General features: G+C 39.1%; 1 protein-coding gene across 2 annotated transcripts in view; it reads left to right on the forward strand.

Moving 5' to 3' along the window:
• Positions 1-2,047: 2,047 nt before the first annotated feature.
• Positions 2,048-14,010, forward strand: part of LOC141760811 (uncharacterized) — a 51,848-nt gene continuing 39,885 nt past the window's right edge. The window contains exons 1-3 of one of the 2 annotated variants that reach the window (XM_074623897.1): positions 2,048-2,496; positions 4,390-4,497; positions 4,949-5,129. In XM_074623897.1, coding sequence (XP_074479998.1) covers positions 4,441-4,497; positions 4,949-5,129 — 238 coding nt within the window. In that variant the 5' untranslated portion in view covers positions 2,048-2,496; positions 4,390-4,440. The remainder of the gene's footprint in view (positions 2,497-4,389; positions 4,498-4,948; positions 5,130-14,010) is intronic. The other variant, XM_074623899.1, reaches the window with a different exon arrangement.

The raw sequence follows: 14,010 nt of genomic DNA on the forward strand, positions 1-14,010 counted from the left end.
CGGGGTTCATTCACTGCGAACTGAACACTGTATTACATGGTATCAGGGACACATTGATGAATCCAGAACTTCTGTAATAACTCTGTGCAACTTTGATGAATATATCTGCGGAATAAATTGATACTGATTTAACCTACTTTGCAATCTTTTACTCTGAGCTTGCAGCTGCCTAGAAGATAAACCAACACGCATGAAGGTGACGATTCCCTGAGGGGAATTCCTTCACTAGTTAGCTCCATGCTAACAAGCTAACAGCTAGTTAGCTCCATGCTAACAAGCTAACAGAGAGTTAGCTCCATGCTAACAAGCTAACAGCTAGTTAGCTCCATGCTAACAAGCTAACAGCTAGTTAGCTCCATGCTAACAAGCTAACAGCTAGTTAGCCTGTTAGCTTCGGCTGCTGTGTGGCTCACTGCTAGCGTTAGCATTAGCTCTCTCTAATGTGTGCTCCTGTTCTCTGATTGAACAGACCAGGACCAGGACCAGCACCAGGACCAGCACCAGCACCAGCACCAGGACCAGCACCAGCACCAGGACCAGCACCAGGACCAGGACCAGCACCAGGAGCCCGGTTCAGAAAGCAGCTTTAACAAACTCTGAGATGGAAAAGGTTTCGGCTCCAGAACAGCTGATCAGAGTTTGTTCCATCAAATGTGAGGATGAAAACAGCCTTCATCATCAATGGAGCTCCGATACTACGATTCACCATGGCAACAGGTAACTAAGAGGCACAGCCTCCATCTGGATCCACTTAGAGATGGTAATGCACGGATACGCTGACTGTGTGATAGACTGAAGTCTACATTACATTAAATAGATTTATTCAGCTTGAATGTGACTGTATTAGACTGTAGTCTACAGCACATTAAATAGAGTTATTCAGCTTTAATGTGACTGTATTAGACTGTAGTCTACAGTACATTAAATAGATTTATTCAGCTTGAATGTGACTGTATTAGACTGTAGTCTACAGCACATTAAATAGAGTTATTCAGCTTTAATGTGACTGTATTAGACTGTAGTCTACATTACATTACATAGAGTTATTCAGCTTTAATGTGACTGTATTAGACTGTAGTCTACAGTACATTACATAGAGTTATTCAGCTTTAATGTGACTGTATTAGACTGTAGTCTACAGTACATTAAATAGAGTTATTCAGCTTTAATGTGACTGTATTAGACTGTAGTCTACAGTACATTAAATAGATTTATTCAACTTTAATGGGACTGTATTAGACTGTAGTCTACAGCACATTAAATAGAGTTATTCAGCTTTAATGTGACTGTATTAGACTAGTCTACATTACATTAAATAGAGTTATTCAGCTTTAGTGTGACTGTATTAGACTAGTCTACATTACATTAAATAGAGTTATTCAGCTTTAATGTGACTGTATTAGACTGTAGTCTACAGTACATTAAATAGATTTATTCAGCTTTAATGGGACTGTATTAGACTGAAGTCTACATTACATTAAATAGATTTATTCAGCTTTAATGGGACTGTATTAGACTGTAGTCTACATTACATTAAATAGAGTTATTCAGCTTTAATGTGACTGTATTAGACTGTAGTCTACAGTACATTAAATAGATTTATTCAGCTTTAATGTGACTGTATTAGACTGTAGTCTACATTACATTAAATAGAGTTATTCAGCTTTAGTGTGACTGTATTAGACTAGTCTACAGTACATTAAATAGAGTTATTCAGCTTTAATGTGACTGTATTAGACTGTAGTCTACATTACATTAAATAGATTTATTCAGCTTTAATGGGACTGTATTAGACTGTAGTCTACATTAAATAGATTTATTCAGCTTTAATGTGACTGTATTAGACTGTAGTCTACATTACATTAAATAGATTTATTCAGCTTTAATGGGACTGTATTAGACTGTAGTCTACATTACATTAAATAGATTTATTCAGCTTTAATGGGACTGTATTAGACTGTAGTCTACATTACATTAAATAGAGTTATTCAGCTTTAGTGTGACTGTATTAGACTGTAGTCTACATTACATTAAATAGAGTTATTCAGCTTTAATGTGACTGTATTAGACTGTAGTCTACAGTACATTAAGCTGCTCTAACAGACTGACAGCTGTCTGTGTTCACAGTCACAGTGTTATAAAGAAGAAGGACATGCAGAGGTTTGGTTCTGAGCTGAGAGACACTTGATGCTGTGTGATATCTGAATGTTCAAAGAAATGACTGACGGCACATAAAAGAGTCACTTTAGACAGTCCAGAGTAACAAACTGATATCTGACACACAGTAAACCTTCCATACGGACTGAACCAATGAGGAAATAAAACACTCATCACACTTTCTGAAACAGAGACCAGGACCAGGACCTGGACCTGGACCAGGACCAGGAGCACTACAAGAGCGAGCCGGAGGAGGAGCAGCAGAACCCGGACCAGCGGAGCAACAAGGTTCCCAGAAGACCAGCAGCAGGCTCGTCCTCTGATCCCACCGATGTTCAGGTCAGTGTTCATGACTTCATGACTTCATGGCTTCATAACGACACCAAGAAGAGGAGAAAACAGCTCCAACTGTTCATCAATATCTACTGAGGTGGCAGCTGGGGGGGGGGAATGGATATATCTGCTTCATCTGAGTCTATGCAGAGGTAGAAGGAAGTTACCGCTTTTATTGTGCTAGTCTGAGTAACGTGACGTCATATCCGTTCCGTATCCGTCAACCAAAACAAACCTCAGAGAGTGTAAAACGTTGGAGGGTCGTCGTGGATACGACCTGCACCCTCCCATGTTAAATCCAGCGTAGTAAACACTACACATCCAGTAAAGGATGGAAACACTTTGGGTTTCACACATTGACAGGAAAAGCAGAGCTAGACAGAGCAGAGCTAAAGCTGCATGCTAACTCTGTCACGGACAGGAAACGTTATCGTATCTGAAAAATTTCCGAAAATAATCGAAAAATGTCAAAAAAAAAGATGTCCGAAAAAATGTCCAAAACAAGTCTGAAAAACATTCTGAAAAAATGTCAAAAAAATGTTGAAAGAATTCAGAACAAAAGTCAAAAATTGTCCAAAAAATGTATTTTTAAAAAATTGTCTGAGAAAACTTCGAAAAAATGTGGAAAGATTTCAGAAAAAACAGTCAGAAAAATGTCCGACAAATGTCCCGAAAATATCCAAAAAATGTCCGATGTTGAGCCCTGCATGACGCAATTTTTTTTTTTGCCTAAAATGTCTCTTTTGATAGTAAAGCTTTCTGACCCCTGGGCTAAACAAACACATAGCTAATGTTAGCTAGCGTTAGCCAGCGCATCTGATTGGCTACGGATGATTTCCTGTTGAAAAAAATGCATTTGTGGGTCGTGCACGTCGGGAATCTCATAAAACCCACACAGATGAACACAGTGAAGTTCACACATGACAGTAGTTTGTTTATAAATGTAACAACATCCAAATGTGTTTTTGATCAAATACTTTTAAGTACATATATTTGTGGATTTCTATTACATTTATTTAAAACAAGACATATTTTTGTGTGTGTCAGAAATATATTTGTGAACCTTAGTTTTTTATGTGGATTGTTTTTTTTACATTTATATATAACGATAACTGTGTTTGTGTGCATTGAAAAATATTTTTGTGGAGAGAGTCATTTATATATAAATCACCAGATACATGTGTGACTCCTTTGTGCATTCATTAATATTGAGACTGATCTGAGCCCATAAAAAGCAGCTAACAGAGAGAGAATAGCAGAAATCAGAATCAGGTTTACACATACAAGGAATTAGCCTTATTGTTTTTGGTGCATAACAATAAACAGAGAAATAAAAAAAACAGAAGCATGCACTGTGCTGGTAAAGCCAAGACACAACTATAGAATAGAAGAAATACAATAAGGACATCAAAATACTTCTATCTGTAATAACTATACATGAGTTTTAAAATGAAAGAGTTCAACAGTTTTGTGTATGAATCACAGTATGAATGCATACTTTTTTACTCGGCTATACAGGAAATGAGGTCTCTACCTCAATGTGTTTCTTGTTTGAATGAATGACTGACTTAGTGCGTGGTATGGGTTAATCTTCAACTATACTGGGTTTTACATTTCCCATAATGCAACTCCATAATGGGGATGTCGCCTGATAATTAATAAATTAACTGCATGATTGTCCATAGTTAATCTCAATTAATCACAAATTAATCTCACATTTTTTATTACTTCAAAATGCACCTTAAAGGGAGATTTGTCAAGTTTTTTAATAATAATGATAAATAATTGTGCAGCCCTAATGTATATTGATTGTATGTTTATTGATTATATGTTTATTAATTGCCCTTTTTTCACAAGACAAAGTGTCAACAATAGTCTTTCTGTATTGTTATTTTACAGGTGTTGAAGGAGTGCTCCATCCCGCTGACACGTGTCAGGATCAGCAGTGCGATGTTGGCTGCGATGGACGCCGTTGGACGCTCAGCAGCTGTTCCAAAAGGCCAAAAGGTCATCTGCAGGTTCATTTTCTTTGTTAGTTAAGGCCTTATATATATTAAAGAGTCCTTTTCTTCCTGAAATACTCGAAATTAATATTAATTAGTATGCTGTACGTTAGTGTGCCGTACGTTAGTGTGCCGTACGTTAGCATGCGGGACAATTCATAATTGTGAGAATTAATAAATGTCAAGGGGGCGTCTGTGGTGACCAATCAAATGTCTACAGAGGGACCACGGTTGGTTGTCACAGGTGGTAGTGCATTAGTCAGACTGGAACATTGTGGGTTATGTTCCACTGACATGTTTTAATGTTCTTTATGGTTCTAGATAGGTCGCTCCACCATGGCATCTCACTGACTCGCTCTCTCTCTCTGTCTCTCTCTCTCTCTGTCTGTCTGTCTGTCTGTCTGTCTGTCTGTCTGTCTGTCTGTCTGTCTCTGTCTGTATGTCTGTTGCTATAGAAAAGGAGAGGAAGAAAGGGACTGATACATCTGAGAGTTCACACTGGAGAGAAACTACACAGCTGTGATGAATGTGGGAAAACTTTCACTTTTCAGAGTACCCTCAAAATACATCAACGCATTCACACTGGAGAGAAACCCTACAGCTGTGATGAATGTGGAGCAGCTTTCACAAAATCAGGTCACCTAAAAATACATCAACGCATTCACACTGGAGAGAAACCCTACAGCTGTGATGAATGTGGAGCAGCTTTCACTCAATCAGGTCACCTGAAAACACATCAACGCATTCACACTGGAGAGAAACCCTACAGCTGTGATGAATGTGGAGCAGTTTTCACCAGATCAGGTTACCTGAAAATACATCAACGCATTCACACTGGAGAGAAACCCTACAGCTGTGATGAATGTGGAGCAGCTTTCACTGAGTCAGGTTACCTGAAAATACATCAACGCATTCACACTGGAGAGAAACCCTACAGCTGTGATGACTGTGGAGCAGCTTTCGCTCAATCAGGTCACCTGAAAATGCATCAACACAGTCACACTGGAGAGAAACCCTACAGCTGTGATGAATGTGGAGCAGCTTTCACTACATCAGGTGAGCTGAAAAGACATCAACGCATGCACACTGGAGAGAAACCCTACAGCTGTGATGACTGTGGAGCAGCTTTCACTAGATCGGGTAGCCTGAAAATACATCAACGCATTCACGCTGGAGAGAAACCCTACAGCTGTGATGACTGTGGAGCAGCTTTCACTAGATCGGGTAGCCTGAAAATACATCAACGCATTCACACTGGCGAGAAACCATACAGCTGTGATGAATGTGGAGCAGCTTTCACTACATCAGATTACCTGAAAATACATCAACGCATTCACACTGGAGAGAAACCCTACAGCTGTGATGAATGTGGAGGAGCTTTCAGAACATCAGGTACCCTGAAAATACATCAAAGCATTCACACTGGAGAGAAACCCTACAGCTGTGATGAATGTGGAGGAGCTTTCAGAACATCAGATTACCTGAAAATACATCAACGCATTCACACTGGAGAGAAACCGTACTGGTGTGACCAATGTGGTAAAACGTTTTCTCGGGGTAGTTACCTTAAATCCCACCAGCGCATTCACACTGCATCGTTGTGAACATGTTTCAGAGCCTAGCTAGCTGTTTCCTCCTGCCTCCTCATGCCGATAGCTGTGTTGTTATATTCAGAGCTTCTCTCCACATTGAAGTCTGACCAACAGTAACTTCATGTTCTAAACAGCATGTGTGTTGTCGTGGCTACGACTACATACTTTCTTCCTTTTATATATTTAATTCTTTACCATCCATTAATCTGCTGAGTATTTTCTGGATGAATTGTTTGGTAAAGACCAGAAACTGTTGACTGTAGTCGACCCCCTGGGCCTGTGCCCCGTAGACCCGTTCAATAATCCATCCACGAGTCAACAGCTGGAGAAAGATCAAGGAGGACATTCACATCCGACACCAGAGACCATCTATGAACAGAGACAGGGGTTACCATCCCCCCCACCGAATACAACCACCTGTTATCATGTGACTGCTGGACTAGCGTCATGTGATGAGAAGATCCCTTTTCTCCCACAGGCCGCTAAAGACTCTGATCTTTACTAAAATGTAGTTTGGATTTGTCCAAAGACAATTAATGTAGTGTATTATTATATGTGTGTGTTTGCCTTAGTTAGACTTTTATTCCACTGCCTTTAAGCCAGGAAGTGTTCCATTAAAACAATTCCACCATCTTTGATAACACCAACGTCATGTTTAGTGCCATTCTGCATGTTTCCTTATCAAAAATACAAAATTAGAAATCATCTAACGATTGAATTGTAACAATCTTTATTAAAAGAATGAGCTTTCAGGAGCTGAAGACTGACTCTGCGTCCTCCATGATTGTGCCAGGATGCATCTTCTGCGCGGGCAGACCGACACTTTAAAATGACCTCTTATCTGAGAAACCACGCGGCTGTGTTCCTGCTCTTTGCCTTTCTGTTCTAGTCTGAAGATGTGATTCGGAACAACAAGAGGTGAAACCTCAGAATCTAGCACTAAAAACCAAGATGGAGGCCGCCCAAAACCAAAATGTCGTCTGCCAAAAAACAAAATGGCGACGGCCAAAAAACCAAGATGGCGACGGCCAAAAACCAAGATGGCGACTGATGAAAACCAAGATGGCGACGGCCAAAAGCCAAGATGGCGACTGTTGAAAACCAAGATGGCGACGGCCAAAAACCAAGATGGCGACTGTTGAAAACCAAGATGGCGACTGTTGAAAACCAAGATGGCAACGGCCAAAAACCAAGATGGCGACTGTTGAAAACCAAGATGGCGACGACTAAAAACCAAGATGGCGACGGCCAAAAACCAAGATGGCGACTGTTGAAAACCAAGATGGCGACTGTTGAAAACCAAGATGGCGACGGCCAAAAACCAAGATGGAGACGACTAAAAACCAAGATGGCGACGGCCAAAAACCAAGATGGCGACTGTTGAAAACCAAGATGGCGACGGCCAAAAACCAAGATGGAGACGACTAAAAACCAAGATGGCGACGTACTATTCATGTGTTTAATTAGTAAAAGCTGTGGATTCAATAAAACGATGAATTAAAGGAGCTTATAGTAAAAATCTTGACCAAATGTAAAAAAGAAAAATAGACAAATTAACCCTAAAATCTTTTTTAATGTCAAATTACACGTTAACGCTACTTTATTAAAACAGCTGATGGGAAACACCAGGATACATTTTCCTCAGAGTAAAACTCCCTCCTTTGTGCAAAGGAACTGATTCTGTTGTTCTGGAAAGGGAAAGACGGGCCAACATTTAAATCCTGGATAACAACACTGACTGATCCCCTCCACCTAGAAAGAATCCGATACACCCTTAATGACAGACTGGAGGTATTTGAAAAGATTTGGAGACCGATGATCTCCTCTATAGGAGGGACAGACAATTAAGACGCAATAGACACATAGTCTTTAGTACCCGAGGTAGCACTGCTCAGGGATGGGAGGGTTACAGCTGTTTATGTATATACTGTATGTCGCCAATGTCTCCCTGATTTGTTTGCCTTAGGGTGTCTGTGCTTTTTGTTTTGTTTTCCTTTCATGACGTATGTGTTTTGTATTTGCTTGTCTCCATGTTGTTTGCCCTTAGTTTCTAGTTTTGTCTGTTTTTGTTGATGTATATAAAAAATGAGGCATGATAAACACCCCACAGTTTGTATCACTGACATGCACATGCTTCTTAATAAAAAATATTTGAAACAAGTTTTGATTTTATTCTCGTAATATAACAACTTTTTCTCTCAAAGTTAAGATTTCATTCTCATAACATTACGGCTTTTTCACGTAGAGTTATGACTTTATTGTGTAAATCTCAGATGTGTTTTCCCTCAATGTGGTCCTAATACTCCGTAGTACATTGTCTCTGGCCCTCACTGCATTAGACTTATATACTATATACTTAGACTATAAACTGTTACCTTCATCACAATGATCACATGTTTTGCGGCTCCAGACAGATCATTATTCTTATTTATTTTTGTGCCTAAAATGGCTCTTTTGATAGTAAAGGTTGCTGACTCCTGCTCTAGGGGACATATTTAACAAAACAAGGAGACTAAGATCCACAATCCGTGGATGCTTTTTCTCCTTCATCACCTTTCTTAATTCTTTTGCGTATCAAAGACAGTAACGTGATCCTGGAGAGTCCCGTGTTTCCTGTGACGGAGGGACGATCTGTGACTCTGCGTTGCACTACTCGAAGCAACTCTTCAAACCTGCGAGCCAGCATCTTCATGAAGGACAGATCTCCTGTCGGAGCAGCCGTCACGGGGCAGATGAGCCTCCCTGCGGTGTCCAAGTCTGATCAAGGCCTCTACATGTGCGTGATCACCGGCGTCGGGGCGTCAACGGAGAGCTGGCTCACTGTGAGAGGTGAGAGGAAGTAGGAAATAATGCATGTATGTATACAACAAGACAGGAAGTAGAAGGATTAAACACAGTTTATCAAGAATGTCTTCAAACAATACCCTAAGTAGTTTTTTTTACCTAAACCTAACTAAGTAGTTTTGTTGCCTAAACCTAACTAAGTAGTTTTGTTGCCTAAACCTAACTAAGTAGTTTTGTTGCCTAAACCTAATCAAGTCGATCTTTTCCTAAACCTAACTAAGTAGTTTTGTTGCTTAAACCTAACTAAGAAGGTTTATTGCCTAAACCTAACTAAGTAGCTTTGTTGCCTAAACCTAACTAAGTAGTTTTGTTGCCTAAACCTAACTAAGTAGTTTTGTTGCCTAAACCTAATCAAGTCGATCTTTTCCTAAACCTAACTAAGTAGTTTTGTTGCTTAAACCTAACTAAGAAGGTTTATTGCCTAAACCTAACTAAGTAGCTTTGTTGCCTAAACCTAACTAAGAAGGTTTGTTGCTTAAACCTAACTAAGTAGTTTTGTTGCCTAAACCTAACTAAGAAGGTTTGTTGCCTAAACCTAACTAAGTAGCTTTGTTGCCTAATCCTTACTAATTATTTTTGTTGCCTAAACCTAACTAAGTAGTTTTGTTGCCTAAACCTAATCAAGTCGATCTTTTCCTAAACCTAACTAAGTAGTTTTGTTGCTTAAACCTAACTAAGTAGTTTTGCTGCTTAAACCTAACTAAGTAGTTTTGTTGCCTAAACCTAACTAAGTAGTTTTGTTGCCTAATCCTAACTAAGTAGTTTTGTTGCCTAATCCTAACTAAGTAGTTTTGTTGCTTAAACCTAACTAAGTAGTTTTGTTGCCTAAACCTAACTAAGTAGTTTTGTTGCCTAATCCTAACTAAGTAGTTTTGTTGCCTAATCCTAACTAAGTAGTTTTGTTGCCTAAACCTAACTAAGTAGTTTTGTTGCCTAAACCTAACTAAGTAGTTTTGTTGCCTAATCCTAACTAAGTAGTTTTGTTGCTTAAACCTAACTAAGTAGTTTTGTTGCCTAAACCTAACTAAGTAGTTTTGTTGCCTAAACCTAACTAAGTAGTTTTTGTTGCCTAAACCTAACTAAGTAGTTTTGTTGCCTAATCCTAACTAAGTAGTTTTGTTGCCTAATCCTAACTAAGTAGTTTTGTTGCCTAAACCTAACTAAGTAGTTTTGTTGCCTAATCCTAACTAAGTAGTTTTGTTGCTTAAACCTAACTAAGTAGTTTTGTTGCCTAAACCTAACTAAGTAGTTTTGTTGCCTAAACCTAACTTTGTAGTTTTGTTGCCTAATCCTAACTAAGTAGTTTTTGTTGCCTAAACCTAACTAAGTAGTTTTGTTGCCTAATCCTAACTAAGTAGTTTTTGTTGCCTAAACCTAACTAAGTAGTTTTGTTGCCTAATCCTAACTAAGTAGTTTTGTTGCCTAAACCTAACTAAGTAGTTTTGTTGCCTAAACCTAACTAAGTAGTTTTGTTGCCTAATCCTAACTAAGTAGTTTTGTTGCCTAAACCTAACTAAGTAGTTTTGTTGAAACGTGACGGGAGGTGAGCTCTGGAAACACACGTCTAATAAGCTGTTGAATGTTATACAGCCCGCAGGTCATGAGGCCAGATGCTCCACATGCCGCCTCATGTTTGACGTTCATATCAGATACAGTATTTATGGATCTGGTTGTTTCACCACCAGCAGGTCCTGGTGCTCCTGCAGCAGCACGCCTCCTGTCTGTCTCCAGACTGGTGTGTCACCTGGTGGTGGGAGCTCCTTACCTGATGTCCACCGTCGTCCTGGGACTCGTATACAGAGACATACACTCTAACAGGTAACAGGGTGGTAAACTGGAATGCCAAGTTAAAAAAATTTAAAATTAAAAAATATTTAAAAATATATATATATATATATATATATATATATATATATACTGTATATATATTTATTTTATAATTTTTTTATAAAATTTTATAAAAAATAAATATATAAAAATAAATATAGATAAAAATAAATATATATATAATTATATATATATATATTTATTTTTCATTTTTTATTAAATCAAAAAATATAAAAAAATAAAAATAAGTATTTATACGTACAGTACATATATTTTTTTATATATATTTTTTTATTTTATTTTTTTTTCACATCCACAGGAAAGAGGGCTGCACGGTGGTGCAGTGGTTAGCACTGGCGCCTCACAGCTAGAGGGTTGCAGGTTCGAATCCGGCTTGGGACCCTTCTGTGTGGAGTTTGCATGTTCTCCCCGTGTTAGCGTGGGTTTTCTCCGGGTACTCCGGTTTCCTCCCACAGTCCAAAGACATGCAGGTTAGGTTAATTGTGGACTCTAAAATTGCCCGTAGGTGTGAATGTGAGCGTGAATGGTTGTATGTCTCTATGTGTCAGCCCTGCGATGGACTGGCGACCTGTCCAGGGTGTACCCTGCCTTCGCCCAATGTCGGCTGGGATCGGCTCCAGCCCCCCCGCGACCCCTAACGGGATAAGCGGTTGCAGATGGATGGATGGATCCACAGGAAAGACACCAGACGTCACCATGGAGACGCCACAGCGTAGTGAAAGCGGCAGGGATTGGATAAGCAGTATGTTGATGTCACCGCTGTGTGTTACAGTATAATTATTAAAATGAAGGGATTTAACTATGATGTCATCCAATTGTTCAATATTTTAATTTGTTGTATGGTTTAGTCGAGGGGTCAGCAACCTGCGCCTCTTCAGCTCCTCTCCAGTGGCTCCCTGTGGATCTATAAAAGACATTAGTCAATGACATTAGACAATGAATAACTGTTTTTTCGTTTACATTTTCATTTTTATTTATCATTGTTGTAGGTCTACGGTATGACGGTACGACGGTACGACGGTACGACGGTACGACGGTACGACGGTACGACAGTACGACGGAGTATTAGGGCCACATTGAGGAAAAAATATAAATCTGAGATTTAGAGAAAAAAAGTTGTAATATTACGAGAATAAAGTCATGATATTATAAAGTAGTAATTTTAAAAATGTAATAGATATCACCATGAAACATCCCTCATTCATTAGTTACTGTTCTGTGTCGGTGCCTTAATGTAGTTAGTTTCACTTTCATCTGTGGATGACAGAGTTAATATATGCCTGCAGGGGAAGAACATGATGGTGAGATGTGAAACTGTAAATAAATGGAAGTGATCCAACGTTACACAGCGAACTGGACATTGGTTTGTTTTTAGAGCACGCGTCAAAACAAGTTCTCCCGTCCGCCCCTCAGTGGCTTATAGATGTTGGTATTTGTTTGTTAAAAGGCTAACTGGCAGGCTAAGAGTTCCTGTAACACTGACCCGACGGGAAAGCAATGATTTTACCTCTGATGTCGTATTATTTGACTTTACCAACCACTATCAGTCCAAAGATTAAAGTTTATAGAAAATCAACTACATATATATACTTCAGTAGTCTGGCTTATGACAAATAGGTCATAATATAATAAATATATACATTTATAAATAGGTTATAGTATAATAAATATATATATATATATATATATATATAATTGGTCATAATATAATGTATATAATTGGTCATAATATAATAATAATAATATATATATATATATATATATACATTATATAAACCATGTAGCTGTAGTTTCCCTCCTGACCTCCAGGTGGAGACTTTCTGTCACTTTAAACTGAAAAACCAGACCGGAAGTACTTGTAACCGGAAGTGTGGTTGTCGGGCTGATGGCGGGAGAGTTGTTGTTGTTAGCTGAAGATCTTTGATCCGTTTGGAGCTCGAGCTGCAGGTGAACCAGCAAATAACTCAAGTAAACACTTTAACAAGCTTCCTCTGAGCCGGAAGTCCAAGAGGAGAAGAAGAGAAGAAGAATATGAACCGAGTTAAACCCGAAAACAGAGAGTTAGCTCCATGCTAACAAGCTAACAGAGAGTTAGCTCCATGCTAACAAGCTAACAGAGAGTTAGCTCCATGCTAGCAAGCTAACAGCTAGTTAGCTCCATGCTAACAAGCTAACAGCTAGTTAGCCTGTTAGCTTCTGCTGCTGTGTGGCTCACTGCTAGCGTTAGCATTAGCTCTCTCTAATGTGTGCTCCTGTTCTCTGATTGAACAGACCAGCACCAGCACCAGGACCAGGACCAGCACCAGGACCAGGACCAGCACCAGGACCAGGACCAGGACCAGCACCAGCACCAGCACCAGCACCAGCACCAGGACCAGCACCAGGAGCCCGGTTCAGAAAGCAGCTTTAACAAACTCTGAGATGGAAAAGGTTTCGGCTCCAGAACAGCTGATCAGAGTTTGTTCCATCAAATGTGAGGATGAAAACAGCCTTCATCATCAATGGAGCTCCGATACTACGATTCACCATGGCAACAGGTAACTAAGAGGCAGAGCCTCCATCTGGATCCACGTAGAGATAGTAATGCACGGATACGCTGACTGTGTAATAGACTGAAGTCTACATTACATTAAATAGATTTATTCAGCTTGAATGTGACTGTATTAGACTGAAGTCTACATTACATTAAATAGAGTTATTCATCTTTAGTGTGACTGTATTAGACTGTAGTCTACATTACATTAAATAGAGTTATTCATCTTTAGTGTGACTGTATTAGACTGTAGTCTACATTACATTACAGAGTTATTCAGCTTTAGTGTGACTGTATTAGACTGAAGTCTACATTACATTACATAGAGTTATTCAGCTTTAGTGTGACTGTATTAGACTGTAGTCTACATTACATTAAATAGAGTTATTCAGCTTTAATGGGACTGTATTAGACTGAAGTCTACATTACATTAAATAGAGTTATTCATCTTTAGTGTGACTGTATTAGACTGTAGTCTACATTACATTAAGCTGCTCTAACAGACTGACAGCTGTCTGTGTTCACAGTCACAGTGTTATAAAGAAGAAGGACATGCAGAGGTTTGGTTCTGAGCTGAGAGACACTTGATGCTGTGTGATATCTGAATGTTCAAAGAAATGACTGACGGCACATAAAAGAGTCACTTTAGACAGTCCAGAGTAACAAACTGATATCTGACACACAGTAAACCTTCCATACG

This window comes from Sebastes fasciatus, chromosome 22 (assembly GCF_043250625.1).
Source record: "Sebastes fasciatus isolate fSebFas1 chromosome 22, fSebFas1.pri, whole genome shotgun sequence".
In the NCBI taxonomy this organism is placed as follows: Eukaryota; Metazoa; Chordata; class Actinopteri; order Perciformes; family Sebastidae; genus Sebastes; species Sebastes fasciatus.